The sequence below is a fragment of the Uloborus diversus genome, chromosome 10, assembly GCF_026930045.1.
Source record: "Uloborus diversus isolate 005 chromosome 10, Udiv.v.3.1, whole genome shotgun sequence".
Lineage (NCBI taxonomy): Eukaryota > Metazoa > Arthropoda > Arachnida > Araneae > Uloboridae > Uloborus > Uloborus diversus.
Window position 1 is genome coordinate 18,278,453 of NC_072740.1, and position 19,443 is coordinate 18,297,895.

At 34.7% G+C, this 19,443-nt stretch overlaps 1 protein-coding gene across 2 annotated transcripts in view; it reads right to left on the reverse strand.

The window, feature by feature from the left end:
• Positions 1-17,328, reverse strand: part of LOC129231804 (uncharacterized) — a 40,737-nt gene extending 23,409 nt beyond the window's left edge. The window contains exons 1-2 of one of the 2 annotated variants that reach the window (XM_054866180.1): positions 17,007-17,328; positions 866-1,024 (exon numbers count right to left, since the gene is read on the reverse strand). In XM_054866180.1, the coding sequence (XP_054722155.1) occupies positions 866-1,024; positions 17,007-17,034 (187 nt within the window). In that variant the 5' untranslated portion in view covers positions 17,035-17,328. Of the gene's footprint in view, positions 1-865; positions 1,025-16,926 lie in introns of both variants that reach the window. The other variant, XM_054866181.1, reaches the window with a different exon arrangement.
• Positions 17,329-19,443: the final 2,115 nt, after the last annotated feature.

The window sequence follows — 19,443 nt, forward strand, 5'->3', positions numbered from 1 at the left end:
AAGGCAAAGGAGCTAAGGCATTAATGAAGGCTTTCTCTTTGCCTGTATGGTTGTTTATTTTACGTAGCATTGAAAGCATAAAAGGAAATTTCAAGCAAGGTAAAAAAATAAACAACCTAACAGACACAGAAACAATCTTAGGAAGTTCATCCTGTGGTTAATAAGTAAGATTCAATACTTTGACGATGAGGAAAAAAGATGCACAAATATGCGGCGGTGTATAATCGCACCTCATTAATTTTCCTTTTTGAACAGATAATTGGCAGAAAATGCGTAGGGAATTAGACTACTTAATTTTGAAAAGCAAAAAAAAATTTTTTTTTTCTTCAAAAAATCAATTTTCCCTGATTTTTTGTTATTTTTTCAAAATTCCCTGATTTTTCCCTGATTAATAAAGTTCCCTGACTTTTCCCTGATCTCCCTGATCTGTCGCCACCCTGAAAAATGTATTTTCTGCTTCGGACAAGATGGATACATCATTTATAAAACAATCCAATATTTCCTAACTGAAATTAAAAAAAAAAATTTTTTAAATCTGCAGTTAAAAAAATTTCTTAATTCAGAGTTAATTACTCGGCAAATAGGGGGGTTTGCCTTAATTTTAGTCAGAAAAAAGAAAAATTCGCTAAATTGCAAAATTTGCTACTTAGAAGTTCCTTAAATCAAGGTCTGACTGTATAATCAAGTCTGAACTCTCATTTAAATTCTTTCTCAGCTCTTTGAGGGGACCATGGCCCCCTGGTGCCAGCTCGAGACTACCCTAAATTAAATTATGAAATTTAATAAAACCAACAAAACAAATATAACAGTAAAAGTTATTAAAACCAAATAAAAAGGAAGCCAGTTAAAACTGAACAAAACATACCATTAAATTCCTCCTCATTGTCTCCCATGTGTCTTTTATCACGTTTTTCATTTTGTTTTGCTTTGGATTCTGCTTTACGTTTTTCTTTCTCCAATTTTTTAAGACGTCTTTGCTCTTCCAATTCTTTTTCCATTATTTCCTTCTGAACAGCTTCTTTTGCTAAAAGCAAAAAACTGCAAATTATAACAGATTCATGCAAATGATATTGTAGAAACTGATGCTGGCTCATGGTTATTAAAATGATGGTTCACAAAAAAACGAGCTGATGTGTGCATCACATGACTTCCTTTTACTCCAATTTAATGATAATAGTGCCTCGGAGTAAGTACAGAAACACTTTAAATATTTTCACCCCAAGTTTGTTGCGAACTGAAGCAAAAAAAAACGTTTTACACAGGTAAGTATTGCCAATATTGGCAATTTTAATGCTATTCAATGCTTTATTTTCTAAATATGGCCAAATTGAATGCATATTTAAAAAATATTTAAAAAAAAGCCAAATTTGTCGCCAAGTTGGCGACCAAAAGCTTGGCAATATATATACAAATACAAATACAAATGTGACGACCAGCAACAGGCACTGGGCCCAGCTAGGCTGGTCCTAGTCAATTAATTAGTCCCCAATGAAGATCAATGGCCCTCTTAAAGCTATCCACTCCCTTGCTCATTACCGCCTCTTCCGGTAAGCTATTCCAAGTGCCCACGACCCTGCTAAAGTAGTAGTTTTTCCTGATTTCCAAGTTAGCCTGAGATTTAAATAGCTTAAAACAATGACCCCTTGTCCTGCTTTCCCCGCAAAAATTTAATCCATTTACATCTTTCATTTTGATAAATTTAAATAACTGAATCATGTCCCCTCTGACTCTTCTTTGCTCCAGGCTATACATGTTAAGCCTATTAAGTCTGGTATCATAATCTAAATCTGAGAGTCCCTTTACTAATTTAGTTACCCTTCTTTGAACCATTTCCAATACAAAAATATCTTTCTTCAGATAAGGCGACCAAAACTGAACAGCATACTCCAAATGAGGTCTTACTAAACTCCTATATAAAGGCAGAAGAACTTTCTTAGATTTGTTTGAAATAGACCTATTGATGAACCCAAGCATTTTGTTGGCTTTGTTACTAGCAATACTGCACTGTTGACTAAACTTGAAGTCCTGATTTATAAAGACACCCAGATCCATAACATTTTCTGCCTGATTTATGACTGAACCCTGTAAACGATATCTCATACGCTTATTTCCATGACCTAAGTGTAGCACTTGACATTTCCCTACATTAACTGCCATACCCCATTTATCTGCCCACTTAGTAATATGATCTAAATCCTCTTGCAGCTGTTTTACTTGTTCTTCATTTTCGACAATCCCCATAACTTTTACATCGTCAGCAAAACAATTCATGCTTCCAGAAATATTTTCATTGATGTCATTCATAAATATAATAAACAAAAGAGGCCCTAAAACTGATCCCTGAGGAACCCCACTTAAAACATCACTCCAATTCGAATGATTTCCTCTCACAACTACTCTTTGCTTCCTACCAGTAAGCCAATTTCTAACCCAAAGTAAAGTTTTTCCTCCTATTCCAATGTCAGCTAACTTGCTGAGAAGAGCAACATGCGGTACCTTGTCAAAAGCTTTTTGAAAATCAATATAAACAACATCCACACATTTTTTGTTATCTAAAGCTGAGGTAACCTTGTCGTAGAAATGCAATAAATTAGTAGTACAGGATTTACCTTTCCTGAAACCATACTGCAAACTAGTCAACAGACTATTAGTCTCTAAGAACATCATGATCTTAATTTTGATCAAAGTTTCGAAAATCTTACAAATCACCGAAGTCAAACTTACAGGTCTATAATTCCCAGCAATACCTTTAGACCCCTTCTTGAAGAGTGGCGTTATGTTAGCCAGCTTCCAGTCCTCTGGCACCGTCCCCGAGTTATAAGAAGCATTGAAAATATTCAAAATAACATCCACTAATTCCTCTGCACATTCAACTAAAATTTTTGGATAAATATTATCTGGTCCCGGAGCTTTAGTTGCTTTAATCTTTTTCAAATGAAATAAAACCTCCTCCCTGGAAAATACAAAATCCTCAAGCTGTATAATAGCTTGTGTCTTGTTAGTGTCAACTGTTGAGATACAGTTATCGTTAAACACACTGGAAAAAAAGTTATTTAGAACATTTGCAATATCCCTATCGTTTTGGATTAAATTTCCATGCTCATCAACCAAAGGCCCAATTTGACTGTTTCGAGCTTTCCCAGAATTAGCGTAAGCAAAAAACCTCTTAGGGTTCCCATCAATGTCATCTGCCAGCCTTTGCTCCAATTCCCTTTTCTGAATCCGTACCAAATACTTAAAATTTCGCCTTGCCTTACCATACTGGAGCCTCTCCGCACTCTGACCAGTTCCTTTAAACTTACGAAAAGTGGCTTGCTTATAATTAAGAGCTTCTTTAGTCTCCCTGGAGAACCACATGGGCCAAATTTTGGTACTAACACCTTTTCTCCTAAATGGAACATAGTCCCCAACGGTTTTAGCAAGTTTATCCTTAAATTCCGTCCACTGCTGATCTACGTCGCTATTTTCCAACCCTGACGAAAAAACCTCTTTCAAGCTCTGCCTAAGTGCAACAAAATCGGTGTTTCTGAAATTGGGCACAAACCTAAAATTATCATCTTTGCACACTTCAAATTTAACCCGGAACCTAATGCTGTTATGATCACTATCTCCAATATGCTCCCCTACACTCAACCCCTGAACAAAACTACCTATGTCACAAAAAACTAGATCCAAAATGGCCTCCTCTCGAGTTCCCTGAGTTACAACTTGATCTAAGAAACAGTCACCAATTACTTTTAAAAATTCCTCTTCTTTGCCATTACCAGGATAAAAATTATTCCAATCAATACCCGGAAAATTGAAATCCCCCATTATGATAACGGATCCCTTACTAGACATGTCACTAATAATACGGTACATCTGTTCATCTTGTCCCTGGTTTGAATTAGGTGGCCTATAAATGTTTCCAAAGCGTAGCTTTATGCCCTTACTGCTCATCAACTCCAGCCAAACCATATCAATATCAGTAGGCTTATCATTTATGACCAATTCATTGCAAATAAAATTGTCTCTAACATAAAATAAAACCCCACCACCTCTTTTACCTACTCTATCCTGTCTGAATAAATTATACCCAGCAATATGTAATAACTCTGCATCAGATTCGGTAGCCCATGTCTCTGTAATTCCGATAACATCCAACTTCTCATCCATAACTATGCTTTTCAATTCATCCATCTTGTTCCTAATACTGCGAGCATTGGTATAGAAAACTTTAAGCATGCCTAAGTTGCTTTTATTTAACACCCTGAAATTTCCTAAATTACAATTGTTAACATTACTACTCTTGTTTGTCACTTTATTTCCATTTCTAGCAATACCCAAAAACATTTCATTCTCTCGATACCTGGTGCTTGAACCATGCCCCCCATTCCAACTTAGTTTTTTGACACCGAAGCCCTTAAAATTAATCCACTAACCATTTTGACCCCTGTAGAGCTCAGATGCAGGCCATCCCTAGCAATCCAATCCCGTTTACAGTGACTCCATACATCAATGAACCTGATACTGCGCTTTTCGCAAATTGACTTCAGTAGCAAGTTCATACACCTCGCACGTTGATTTAGCCAGCTCCTATGCACTCCATACCTGGGAAGCAAACCAACAAACCAACCACTTGGACATTCGTCGAAAAGCTGGTTGCTTTATCCAACAGGGATTCCCATTCCCTAGAAAACTCCTCATTTTTACTGTGGCCTACATCATTTGTTCCCACCCACAAAGTAACCATGTCCTCCTTATTCAATACTCCCTTCTTTTCAGCAACCATATTAACGTCTTTTACCCGAGCCCCTGGTAAACAACACCTAGCCACCTTACGCTTTACTCTCCCAACTGTGTTACCCACCTCCCTTACCATAGAGTCCCCCAAAATTACACCCTTAGTTTCCCAATCTAACTCCTCATTTGAAACTTCCCCCTGAATCTCTGGAACATTTATACCCTCTACAACTGGCTTACACCCTAATGCTAACTGGGCTTCCAAAACTAGCATCTTAAGTCTTAAGTCTGAGAGTTCAGCACATTTAGTGCAAATATAATCCTCTTCAAAAACAGACTCATTTTCCCCCTTATACAGGCAGAACATATGACATAAATCACAAGAGATCCACCTGTCCCCCTTCCCACTCTTGACCTCTTTCATAATGCATATAACACCCATTTCTACTCAGTGAATATGTTCCAAAAGGCAAAACAGTAAGATAAAAATGCAAAAAAACACAGAATAAATACTAAAAACAGCAGTAAATAAACAGAGTTGCTACACCCAATAAAGCACACAAGATCAAAAACCAGGAGATCACCACATGTTAGGCTTAGCTCCAAAAAATGCAAAAACACTTCAAGAATACAATAACAGCAAAAATGAGCCCCCAAAACACAATAAAACTAAATTACATGATAAAGTGAAGTAAAAAAACCTAAAACTAGACAGTAATAATGAAAAATTATAGTAAAAAAACACTTATCAAATTAGCAGCAAAAAACACTCCCTGCATCACAGGCGCCCTGTTTGCAAAATTATAACAGCACTTGAGTTTGCACTGAAATTAACAATGATTTACCCCCAAAAAGGTGTAAAAGACCCCCTTTGAAACAGTCAAATGCAATCAAAAGCGGGAAGTGCACAACTAGCTCCCACTAGGAGTCTATGTATCAAATTTAAACTTTCTAGGACATACCGTTTTTGAGTTATGCGAGATACATATGCACATACATATGATAAAAGGTCAAAATTCACGGTCGCCACGTGCGACCTAAAAAAATGTCCTCAGTCGCCATTTGCACCCCTGTTATTCCTATCAAAAAAATCTTGGGATGAGCAGGAATTATGCAAGACATTCAAAAATCTATTATCTTAAACTTTTCGCGTAGTCGCCATGTTTGGTCATTCGCAAGATAGAAGTAGACAAGACTATTAGTTGCCTAAGTTTCCAAAAACAGAATTAGATACAAATCTCAATGCAAACGTAATACATAAATATGTAAAAAGTACATAAAAAGTTCCAGAAATAATATTTTTTTTTAATTAGTTATTTGATGGAAAAGTGAAATTTTATTAGCAAAATTGTATTTGATCCTCACTGCTTCAGTGGCTTCACAATAAACTAAAACTATTTCATCTAAAATGCAGTTATTGTCATGGATTTGTTTATCTATTGATTTTGAAAAAAAGAAAAATAAATAAATAAAAACCTATCTTAACTTAAATTTTCCAAAATGCATGTTGATAGCTTTTAAAATGTACTCTGTAAAGTTCTCTATATTTATTTTTTTTTTATAAAAGTAGCAAAAATCCCTCCCTCACCCCATTTTATACTTCAAAACTCGGCGACAGTGGTGGCCACTAAGTTTTTTGGGTCTAGTGACCATTGGCACACTTAGAAATTTTCTGAATCTTGACCTTTAACATACAAACGTCACGAGAAAACAAATTGTAATTAACTCAGGGATCATCAAAATGGATATTTCGGGTGTCTATACGTTCTTAAGCATATATTGACGTGTTCTCGGGTTGAAAAAAAACTCAATATTTATTTGGGGGCGAGCAAAATGGAAATTAAGGCCACTTTTTAGTGAAATTTTTTTTGTGAATACAATATTTCCTTTATTATGGAAAAAGGGAGTAACAAGAAAAGATAATTAAGTAAGCAGATGTAACATTGTTACATGTTAAAATAAAAGTTTTTTTTTATAGGTAAATATACTATGATATTTCAATTCTTACTACCAAATGAACTATAATATTGCTTACAATACTCTGTCTCTGAATGTCTTATCGAATGCAAAACAGTCAAGTTACAAGATACAATCATTTGCCATTTTATTTATTTATTTATTTATTTATTTATTTTTAATGTGTAAACAAATCAATTGCAATTTCATTAATGTCACTTAGCACACCATGCTCATCTATAAATGTACATATAGATAAACATGCTTGCATCACCTATGCCACAAGAAAATTCCAATTTTGTAAATAGTACAGCAATTTCGAAAAGTTTGGGATGTCCTTGACCGCGAATAACCTGCATAATATAGACTAAAATAAAAGCAAGCTAACGGGGGTTGAGCAAAATTCAAATAATATTGCATAAATTCTCTTTGCACTGCCACAAAACGTGCTTGTGCCAGTCGTTGCAGTATTTCCCGTGGTAAGTATATATTTTTAAAATTTAGGGTTACCTAAATGTACGTTTTTGTACAATGCAATTTTTATTGTGTCTACACACAATAAACATTGCATTGTATAAAAATGTTCTGTTCCTAAAACAAAATAGGAATCAAACAAATTTCAAAACCAATCAGGTGAAATTTACATACTTACCTACATGGGGTAAAAGTACGACCTATGCACTTATGCTCCAAGGCTCTGCGAACTTTTACCCTATTTGGCAAATTTAATATTTCATATAGACCAGCAAGTAGTGAAAGCATTAAAGTTGTTTTTACGACATAAAAGGTTAAATTAAAGGAATATTACTACATAAAAACACCAAAGCGATTGTTCTATTCTGCTTCATAAAATGTTAAAACCAAGTATTGAAAATATTACAACAAAACTGTTCAAAACACACTAACCTCATTTTCATCACCTTATAGTAATGTAACGCTATGAGATTTTGTTTTACAACTGGAACTTTTTTGACAACTGGAATTTATTTTCACTGGGGGCTTGCTGTGTAACTACATTGGGTCTATTAAAAAAGTCAGTCTACTTTTGCGTTGTGCGTACTATTATACCACATACCCTATGCACTAGCATGCAACAAAAGAAAACTATTTTTTAATTTTAAAATGTAATAGCAACCAAAAGCTGTGTTTATATGGAATAAGACCAAATTGTAAAAATTTCAGAATACATTTAGAGGGTTTGTATATACGTCAAAATGTCATAAAATTCGAACAAAACAAGCATTTCAATAACATTTACAAGGCAAAATTGTATGTATTTCCTAATACAGTGCTTCTCAACCTTTTTTACTTTGCGGCACACTTAAGAAATTTCTAAATCAATGGGGCACACTGAACTTAATTTGGCAATGGTAATATAGAAATGTTTTTATCATTTATTAGCAAAAAAAGGTGGGGGAGGGGGAGACTTCTTTCATATGAATAAAACAATTGTAACTAACGTAGTGTACTTAAATTTATTTAGAAAGTAGAAATATTTCGAATGTATTGAGGTTGATAATGAACAAAACTACCTATATCAGACTTTATAGAAAATTATGCTTGATGTGTTTCAAAGCATTTCTGTCAAACATGTCATTAAAAGGCACATTGCAGTTAACCGATTTATCAAAAATGTTTCAAGAAAGAAGCAAGCAAGAAATTAAAACCAAGCACCTAACTTGTATGTGACAATAATTAGACTCTTGAGCCTGCCTTGAGGAGCAAAGAAAAGACGTTTGATGTTCGGTTCTATGCTGGAAAGAGCTACATGAAGTTCTTGATCCAGGCTCTTTAAAGATGATCTCTTGCTGTTTTTTGTAAGTGTGAGGGCTGAGAAGTTGAGTTCGCAAAGATAGGCTTCTGAAAATGGTAGTAGTACATCAATAGCAAGACCAGTACGGCCACTTTTGAGGTCCATAAATTCTTTTTGCGCCTTAAAAGAAAGGTCTTTAACTGATGCCTCCACAAATGAAGAGAATGGGTCACGAATCCAGTCATACTGTTCTATGTTAGTATTCTTGAAATAGTGCTTAAACTTTTTTTTGATTTGAACCCGTTTAGCTTGTCCACACATGTAACCAAATTCTCTCCTTGTCCTTGCATTTCCCGATTCAATTCGTTAAGATGTTCAAAAATGTCATCCATGTTCGCTAGTTTTGCCAAACAAAATTTGTCTTGTAACAAACTGGCGTACTCATTTCGTTTTTTAAAATCAAAAACTCTCGTACCTCGTCCCTCAAATCAAAAATTCTTGATAGTACCTCATCACGTGAAAGACAGCGAATATCTGTATGAAGAAGTAAGGAGTAGTAATCTGTCCCCATTTCTCCACAAAGTATGGAGAAAAGGCGAGAATTAAGTGGCTTCAATTTTATGAAATTCACGATTTTCACGATCTCAGCCAAAGTCGACTTTTACCATTCGACAGGAACCCTATGATAGGCCCTGTTAGGCAGCAGCTCCGTCAGTGCAAACACTTGTGCAATTTTGCCAAAGGATCTCGTTGCTTTTCAGATATTCATCTGTAAAGCTGAATATCTCATCACTGGTTGCACGTTGACGAAGTTCTTTGCAGAAAAGATGATGGTCTTTAATGCGTCACTCATCAACAAAGCACACAATAGCTATGAATTGTGCATAGCTTCCAATGTCTGTTGATTCATGAACTTGAAATGCAAATTTTCCAGCTACTCGTAATTTCTCAACCAATGTTGCTTCTATGTCACCCGACATGTCATTAATTTGTCTCCTGATAATGTCGTCAGAAAGTGGCACTCGGACCATCTCCTTCTCTGTTTCGGTTCCTAGCATTCCCCGTACAACTTCTTTGCACGCTGGTTAAACAAGCATTTCACCGATAGTGTGTAGATTTTCGTTTTGGCAGTTAACTGTGCAACATCATAGCTAACCTCTTGAGCCCTTTCAGAAACTTTTCTGTTGGCTTTCATGAAGGAACTTTGCTTCGAGTTCTTTTCCTGCAATCGCTTGAAGTAACCGATGTCTTTGCCTAGGTAAGAAGGATGTTTAGTAGACAGGTGATGTTTTAATTTGCTAGGGATCGTCGCTTCATTTAAAAGTTTCTCCCTGAAAATGAAACACTCAGGTCTTGGTGATTTTACATCTCCGACCCACGAAAAACCCAATGCCAGGTATACTCCCCAGTACTGCCTACTCGGCGACTTGGTCTTTTTACTTCTAAATCAGGGCTGTCCAACTGCAAAGAGCCCACGGGTCAGAATTCCGGTCACTGATCATCTTTCGGGACGTAGTTTTAAAAAGTTGAACAATAACAGGGGTAGAAGTGATCGACTTGTCACATATAGGACATTTTCCACAAAAAATATAGGACAAATATAGGACACATTATACGAATAATTTTGCTATGAAAAAAGAAATAATACATATCATATATTATTTAGTTATTCTTATTAATGATTTTGTTTAAAAAAAACCTCAAACAAAATTATAACTTACATCTGAAATGACTTTCCTGTAGTTGAAAGAAGTATAAAGTATACTGTTTTTGAAAAAACAGTGTACTTTATAGACTAAATAACTAAACAAAATTTGAACAAAGATAATTTTATTATTTCTTCCTCACTCATGACCCAAGTACTAATTCCACTGTTCTTTGATTTTATGTCTAAACTGAACCCTTTACCACTTGTATTAAGAACAAACAGAGCTTGAGAAGGATCCTTCTAACGTTTTTCAGAGTTTTCTTGATGCTTGAATGTCTCAGCATGCTGCCTCAATTGCGAAAATCCACTATTGCTTATGGGCACTCAACAGTTGCAAAAATGGCAAAAAGCGGTAAAATCATCTTTTCCTTTAGTGCACCATGCACCAAAATTTGTACTATTAATGTCCTCTTGGTCCAACCACTCCACACGAAATTTTGTTAAGCGATGTGATTTCGCCATTATAATTCCACTTATTACAACAAACTTTGTTTTAACATCAAAAGGAACTAACATTCCACGATCCCAAAACTCCACAAAAAGAAAAGATTGGAAAAAGAATATAAGAACACTCCAATCAGAAAATGCACTGAACACAAAAATATACCAACGAAAACGAAAACCATGATGGAAAAGGAAACAAACGGCTGTTGCCCCCCCCCCCCCCAAACGCAAAATTCTAAACCCAACTTCAGACTTAGTTCACGAAACTCCACCCCCTATAGTGACGTCACATTGCTGTAGCCAAAAATGAGCGAAGATGCCTGTTGCAGGATTTAGTTCGTTTCGTTTTTTAATTTGAAATTCGTTTGGGGACGTACATTCAGCTATATTTCAGCGAAAAATCCGATGTCAGAAAGTTTATTTACTGTTCTTTTTAAAAGAAATATAGGGTAAAAAACGGGAATATAGGAAATATAGGACATTTTCGAAAAATATGGGACGGTTTTGATGCTTTTTTTGAAAATATAGGAAATATAGGATATATAGGACTACTTCGACCCCTGCAATAAGCTCTTACTTCTTATACAATAACAATTAATAGTTCAATTATCAATTATAAAACAATGAAACACAAGGATTTTTAAACAATTTGCTTACATTTTAATGGGAAAACTGAGGCCGATTTTTAACCAATTGCAGGCAGATTTTGTATATCTGAAATGTTTCTCTCTTCCCTCCCTGTTTCCCCCCCCCCCTACGCCAACGTGAAGCAATACTATTCAGGGGTGATTGTGAGTTCATCAAAAAACACCTGAAAGTTTCAAAGCGAGAATGGGGGGGGGGGGATAATCTTTGGCCCCTATTACTTAAGTGCACCTTTGCCATAGTTTTAAATAGTTCTGAGTCAAAATATTGCGTGCACATTTAATTAAATTTAATGGATTAAAAAGTTACTTTTGAGCTGGTGTTATACAAATTATCTTGACATTTGTCCATCTTAAGGGATAGTTGTCCATCTTAAGGCTCTTGCAGGTATAATTGATGAGTATTATATAATTTAAAATAAATTGCAGAGGTAGAGAGATAAAAGCATAACGAAAAGAGAACATAATTCCGGTATTTTCAGACATGAAAATACCGGAAATACGTCCGAAAATACCGGACCACAATCACCTCTGACTATTTCTAGGAGTTCGTTTGTACACCAGCGTGCAGGGTAGGACTGCTTGACCTTGACCTATAGATGTCCTGAGCTTTTTCCTCTCAATACACTGAAAGGAGTAAAAGAGCGATCAAGAAGAAATTTCGGGGATCTCGGCGTGACCAAGAATGGTAGTCTCGAATGCTTCTAGATACCATAAAATGTCGAAAAAAGAAATAGGCTGAATAAGAAGTTGGCAGGCCGCACAAGATGCATCTGTATCAGTACATTCAGTCGCAGACTTAGCAGCTGATGAGCTTTCTCTAACCATGAGCTTTCTCTAACCCAGAATTTTTCCATATCACATTCGTAATTAAAGCGGAGGTTTTGCACCAATCCGAATAACACACTGAGAGTATGCCGACGAGCCAGAATGTCATTGCTTGTGAATTGAGCATGAATAACGTGTGTCTAAAAAAAAGCCAAATAAATAATAATAATAATAAAGTCAATAGTGATCATAAGTTTAAAGAAAAAATTCTTTGTTATTGATTTGCTTTTTATAGATCAACAAAAAAAATCTTCAAAAGCAATACATGTGTGATCGTTGGCGACAACGTATGCAACAGGTAAAAGTAAAGGCAGTTGCATGCTTCCCTTTACTCTCTCAGAATTTTTCAAACGGCAATCATCAAAATTATTCACTTCGTCTTAGATTTTATTTTTCAGTTTGATTTTTTTTTTTTTTTTTTTTTGCTTTTTTCTTTTAATTTTTACTTTACTAAGTTTCAGAATCGACGAACCGAGCTTTATGAAATTACCATAAAATTAAATTAGTATCGGAACTGGAAAAGAGGAAAACAAAAACTAAAGCTGGGGCTAAAATTCTGGGCGGGAGGGCACGATCCCTGGCTGCGGAAGGGACCAATACTCCCTTTTGAGAAAGATTTAGAAAAAAATAGCTGATTTCGTGGAAATTAGAATCCGTTTTCCAAAACTGTAAGTAATAGGATCAAAAGAAATTTTAAAGAGGTGAGGAAGCAAATTCCGCCTCTCCCCTTGTTGGGTATGTCTGATTGAACATCATGGACAGGTGAATTGAGAAGTTACAGAACGATACAAAAACGCTATTTGGTCATAACTTTCAAATAAAAAACATCGTGGTTCTTTTTTTTTATATATAACAAAGAAAATACCGCGGCACACTGGGTTCCTTGTCGCGGCACACCGGTTGCAAAGCCCTATCCTAATACATATACCAGTCAACAATAGTTCAGTAGAAATTGCTGTGAAAATTTTTATAACTATTAGAAAATGTTCAAAGAGTCCACTACAGTTCCAGAAATATCAAAAGAATCCTAATGGAATTGGGCAATTCCAAAAGGTCAACCATATGATCAAATTTTCAAAATTAAAATTTCTAAACAAATAAGGTATCATTTTAAAGGTAAAGAGTTGTATATTTTGAAATGCTTGTCTAAAATTTGATGACTTCAGTTATAAATAAGTTACAGGAGGTTAAGCTAAGGTCAACATCTTGAGTATTTTCAAACTATATTGGTGACTCTCAAAGAAGTTCTATTTTTTCCAAAAAATACGACATACCAATATTATGAATTGAGATGAATAACCATTTAAAGATACAATGTATTGCTGGTGATGTTGCAAAAATGTGTCAAAATATAATTCATTTTGATCTGTAAAAGCATTCCTCTGGGGTACATTAAGTGTTTTACGTCCGACCCCCAAAATGTGCAATTAATTATGCTGAGCCAATAATTTTAAAGCAGCATACATGTATTTTTGGGTACAAAGCAAGATTTTCAATCTCATTGATGTAATCTATTTTCATTCTGTAACAAGTGAATATTTTTTATCAAAATTTAGGTGTCGGACCTAAAACTTTTTTTACGTCCAACACTGTTGCATTCCTTTAAACAGAATTTGTTTTCAACTGTGTTTCTCCTATTTTTGTCTTTAATTTCAAAGTTAAAGCAAAACATGCATAAAAAACAACTTAGTGAATTTACTGTATATACATATAGGGTAGAATGGGGTAAGTACTACCCTTTATGAGAACAGTTCATGTCATATAAAGGTGTATTGAATGAATGTGATACCGTTAATTAAGATCAATTTTGGCAAATTAGCCAAAACTATAAGTTGAAAAAGAAATTGGAAACACTAAATGACTGCGTCTATGTAAAGTTGGCAAAGGAAGAACCATTATCAAGATTAGTCCTACATAAATCTTAATGGTTCTCTTTCACATAAGTTTCCCAAATAACTAATCACCAGCATAGGCGGATTTAGGACTGAGTTCCTGGGGGGGCAGGATTTTTTTTTTTGGAGCAACATTTTTAATTGCCCTCCCCCCCCCCCCCTTCCCATGTTTTTGTCTGTTTTCTGTGATGCGTAAGGCCATTCTTTACTTTTTTATGTGTCGTTTAATCATGCTGTCCTTTTCAAATTGACCTTAAAAGAGAGGGGGATGGTATTAAGAGAGTAACGCAGTGCTCCCTTTTAAGTGGGATATAGAATATCTCCAGTTTTAGGGGGCCCGGGGGTTACTCCCCCGGAGGAAATTATATAAAATGGATATAAAATTCTGCATTTTGAAGTCTTATAAGGGTTAATTGGAAATAATAGGCAAATAATTTTTGAACGTTATTCTTGAAAGTAAAATATTAGCATTCTTTCATTTTCCACAGAGACAAGTTTTTCTTGTAATTTAATAATGATTACTTTCACACATCTTATGAAAGTCAAATGGGAACAAATCTGATATACCCCCCTCTTGGCGACTTTTTCCTGTTGGCGCCAAAAAAGCGTCGCCAAGAAAACTATGTATGACGTCATATGTCATACATCGTTCTTAGCGATGCTTTTTTAGCGCCAACAGGAAAAATTCAAATTATGTCATTAATTATTTAATGAAATTAATGCATTAATTTTTTTCCGTTGTTTCTCCGGGATACGAGCCCTCGGTCTCATAGTACTTTCGTAATGAGACCTCGGCTCGCCGGCCCTGCCTCGGTCTCATTACGAAAGTACTATGAGACCTCGGGCTCGCCAGGACCTCGCTCCGTTATCCCTCCGACTTTTAATATACATCACAGTCGGATATAAGTCACAGATCTCCTCCGTTCAGTATACAATAAAGTCACAGATTTTATGTGAAATTAACACCATTTTTGTGCTACAAAAATGCCAACCAGACCAAAATACAAACTACCAGAAACACACTAAAAACACAATAATTCAAAATATGTTCACTTACCTTTTTTACTTCCTCACGTGAGGCAGTGCACATATGTTCCGCTCTTAGGGAAATTATCCCATTTTTTATTATCATTACTTTACAAAAATATTTAAATTATGTTTGTTTTGACAAAAAAAAATTCCAAAAAAAACAACCTTATTTTACTTGTATTTTGTACTCCACCCAATTAATTTCGCGAATTATTTCCAAAAACTTTACAAACATATCCTCATTTTTGTATTCACAATTTTTCATTCAAAAATTTCAATTGATACATTTGGACAACATCACAAACCGAACTCATAATTAAAATAGAAAATTCAACTAAATTAACATTAAAAAACAACAAGAAAAAGAATACTCTAAAATAAAGTTTGAATTGAAACTTTATTTTAGAGTATTCAACTTAAAATCTCCCTAAGAGCGGAACATATGAGCACCTACCTCCTACCACAGAGACACGTGCAAAAAGACACACTTCGAGAAACTACTTTCCAGCGAAACTACTTTCCAGCGTTCACGTTGCAAAACCAGGGTTGCCAAGTTATCGCCTTATTGGCGATTTTCGTATCGAGCGAAAAATTAAAATCTCGCCAAGAGGGGGGCATATCAGAGGAGAGCCGTCAAATGTTTTTCAATCATGGTATTTGCCAAATCGGCAGCAAAATTTGCCGAATAAGACTTTTTTTGGGACATCACTGTGATTATCTCATTGGCGCGCCTCAGAATGTGAAACGCCATCCATCATTTCTTCATAAGTTTGACAGTTTGGGGAACACTTTTTTAGGGGTTTTTTTTTTGAGTAAAGGATATTTTACTTCTTTTTTTGGGGGGGGGAGGGTCGGCAGATTTCAAATTTGTCTAGAGGCATGGAGCTAAATTCGGCCCTGTGGAGTTGTTCAAAAATTTCGGATGGCCCCTTCCAAAACGATCGGTTGGATCCGCCACTGATTTCACTAATACAAATATTTCAACAGAGTTCAGTTTGATTTTCAAATCCACTGTTATGGGGGAACCACTTACCCCTTAGTATGGGGACCTCTTACAGCGAAATTTCACGAGGTAAGGTGGGACCCATACTCCAAAAGTTATTAATAATATTTCATTCAAAAATTCTGGTTGCAGTATGCACTTTAAGTTAAACTGTACATGAAGGTTTAATGATCATAAAAAAATAATAAAAGCTAAACGGGAAACACTTCTTTAAAAAATGTTGCTTAAAGTAAGCAAAAAAAAACTTTTCAGATTTTTTTTTGCTAAGTTCTCTGACCTAGAAAAAACTTCCATGAAACCCAAAAAAATGCAAAACCAATAATTGTGATGAACCATGACATGATCAATGTAAAAAAGCATAAAAACCTTATGCTTTTTTCAGTTTTAGGGGGGTGACCCACTTCTCCCAACCAACCCTACTTCTGAATTTACTTGTTAAATATTGCTTCAGTATATTTAACTTGTAATTTACATATTTATAACTGCGATCATTGTTCTGTATTTACATTTAAGAGCAACAGTTTACATCCAACATGAACAATTTACATCCCACACCAAGCAAATAATATTTTTTAAATTAATTTTTTTCTTTATAATATCATTTGAAAACTGAAATATGCTTCAATCATAAGTATACTTAAGAATTAAGCTGTTTTTAAAATGAAAATGTAAGCCAACTCACAGACTTTTAATTATGTGTAAGTGAACCATCACTTTTACTATTTGTGTGTTTACGTCCGACACCAAGTCTTTAAATTTTTTTAATTTATACTTTAGGAATCTGTTTTGAAAAACTAACATGATTTTTCATTCAGTGGGATGAAGTAAGTATCTTGTAAATAAATTTGATCATTTTAGATCAGTTTATATTTGGTAAATAAAATTAAAACTGAGAAATTTTTCTTCAGTTTTTACGTCCGACACCATGGAATTGCCCAATTGCTTACCTGAAATTGAACTATCAAAACCTGCGATTGGTGTGTTTCTTGCGGTTTCGTTAGTTGATTCTTATGAATGATGAAATTACCTTCATCTGCCAGCACTTTCTGTAGCATTCAACCTAGATTTTGAGCAAACAGATGTAATCGCCTGAGATACTGTAGTCTTTCAAATTTAAAAACGGTGGGGTTTCAGTTCATCATTGCACAAAATGTATCTGCTGCGCTTTTGCCCATGCAGCGCATGCTCTGTATACTAAACACACATTAATTTCATACAATGCTTGAGAAATATTTGAAGTCATTTCATTAGTAGTATTCCCAAAATATGCGGATACATATAATAACGGCATTGCAAGGCGCTATTGATTGTTTGTTTACGTTCGGTCAGTTCGGTGTTGGGACGTTCGGTTAGAGAGTAGAGACTGAAAAATTCTGAAAAAAGCGTCAGGGTGAAATAGTGCAATATCTTCGCTTTTCCACTTGATTTTCTCATCGTTCATGCTGCCATCTAGTGGATAAATGTATGAGTATCGATCAATAATTATTATAAAAATAAGGTTACAAAGCCCTATTAATGGAGGTTCTCCTTCTTTCTTTTTTTTAGTATTCATTTATTCTTCATAATTGGCAAAAATAACAATATTCGAATAATTAAAAAGGCTAATAATTTTGTTTACGGTGGAAAAAAATAAAAAAATATTTTTTCATTTACGTGCATGACTATTTACATTGGGTAGTGCAATATAAAGGAAAGAGAAAAAGACTGCATTATTTTTGGTTACTCTTGGTATAAATTGGTGAATAAATAAATTTTCAAATTCAGTAATATTTTAGCATGATAAAAGTCAAATCGCCTCTCGTAAAATTAATCCTCTGAACAAAAAAGTTTATGTAACCTCAACTGATGAAAGTATTCAGTCAACTTCACTAAAAAGTATTTCAGAAATGAAAAAAAAAAAAAAAAAAGCATTAATAGAATTATTTTCTTTCTATTCATTTACTTTTTACAATTAGCATTTATATGAATTAATGCCAGGTGAAAAATAACTACTTACAGTAGAATAAAAGTTATTAAACTAGTTTGTTGATAATCATATTTTCAAAAAATGAAAATGGTGCTGAAAAATGTCTGTTAGAAGTGAAAAACGAAAAAAATTTGAATGAAAAAAAAAAGAAAAAAAAATTAAATTCGTTTACAGCAAATTTAATGATGAACATATCAGTCAAAAATATGAGTTTCAGTTTTACATCAATTACAGACAAAAGCACTCAAATATTTTACTCTGCAAGACTCTCATATGTGAAACACATTTTCTATGCTAAAATTCTGTATGCAAATAGTTTGTGATAATGATAAAGGTTAGAAATGACTACTTAACATCAGGGATTGTGATTTTTTAATTTTTTTTCAATCAAAAAATTCGGATTTTTTTATTCAGATTTTTTTTTTTTTAGTCTTGAAACATTTGTAGACATCAATTATCATTATTGATCTTTTAGTGCAAGTCCAGAGGCATAGTTTATAGTAAATTTTTATCATAAAATGTTTGTACATTGTGCATTGCAATCTAGAATTTTTTTTCCAAGTCCCTTCTCTCCCCTTTTTCACACAGTTTTCAAACAGAATTTTCTCCTTTTATAAAAAGAAAAGTGTCACACATGATGATAGAAGTTTTACAATGACAATTAGAAATCTTTGCGTACAAATTTCGTTACTGCTAGGTTTCAACTCTAGCTGGTCTGCCCCCCCCCCCCTTTCCCCAGCTACTACCACCAATCATTCAACTATACTTCTAGGAAACATTGGTGCTACTATATTTCCTAGAATTATAACTTTTATACTTTTTTCAAGATAAATTCTTAAAATTTGACAATTTTCTATGTTTATCAGCTCAGAGTCGACTAAAGTTCTGAAATAAATTCAATTGGGGTAAATAAGGCAATTGTTAGTTAATTAATAAATTAATACTTAAAATGATTGAATAAGTAAACGAATTGAACTATGTCACTTTGCCCAGCATGCACTTGACTAATTTTAGAAAACGTTAAAAAAAAAAAAAAAAAAAAAAAATTGAATTTTGACATCTTGAATTCAAATTATGTTTTTCGCAGTCACGTGTTTTTTGCGTGTGTGCAGGCATGTGTGTGTGTGGGTATGTGTGTAAGTGTGTGTGTGTGTTTGTGTCTGTGTGCAGGCGTGTGTGTAGGTGTGTGTTTGTGTCTGTGTGCAGGCGAATGTTTGTGTCTGTGTGTAAGCATGCGTATGTGTATGTGTGTAGGTATGTGTGTAGGTGTGTGTGTGTGTGTGTGTATGTGTGTAGGTGTGTGTGTACGCGTGTGTGTGTGTAGGATATGAACGCAAACTGGAGACGGTTTTCGCTAGAGGAGCAGCATCGTGAGGACGATGGACGGTACTGGCAGAGGGAGGCGGGGGAGAAATAAAATCATAGCACGCCAAAAAAAAAACAGTCAAGTGGGGGGAAAACAATAAGCAATCGTGATTGCTCTAAAAAAAGTTCTTGA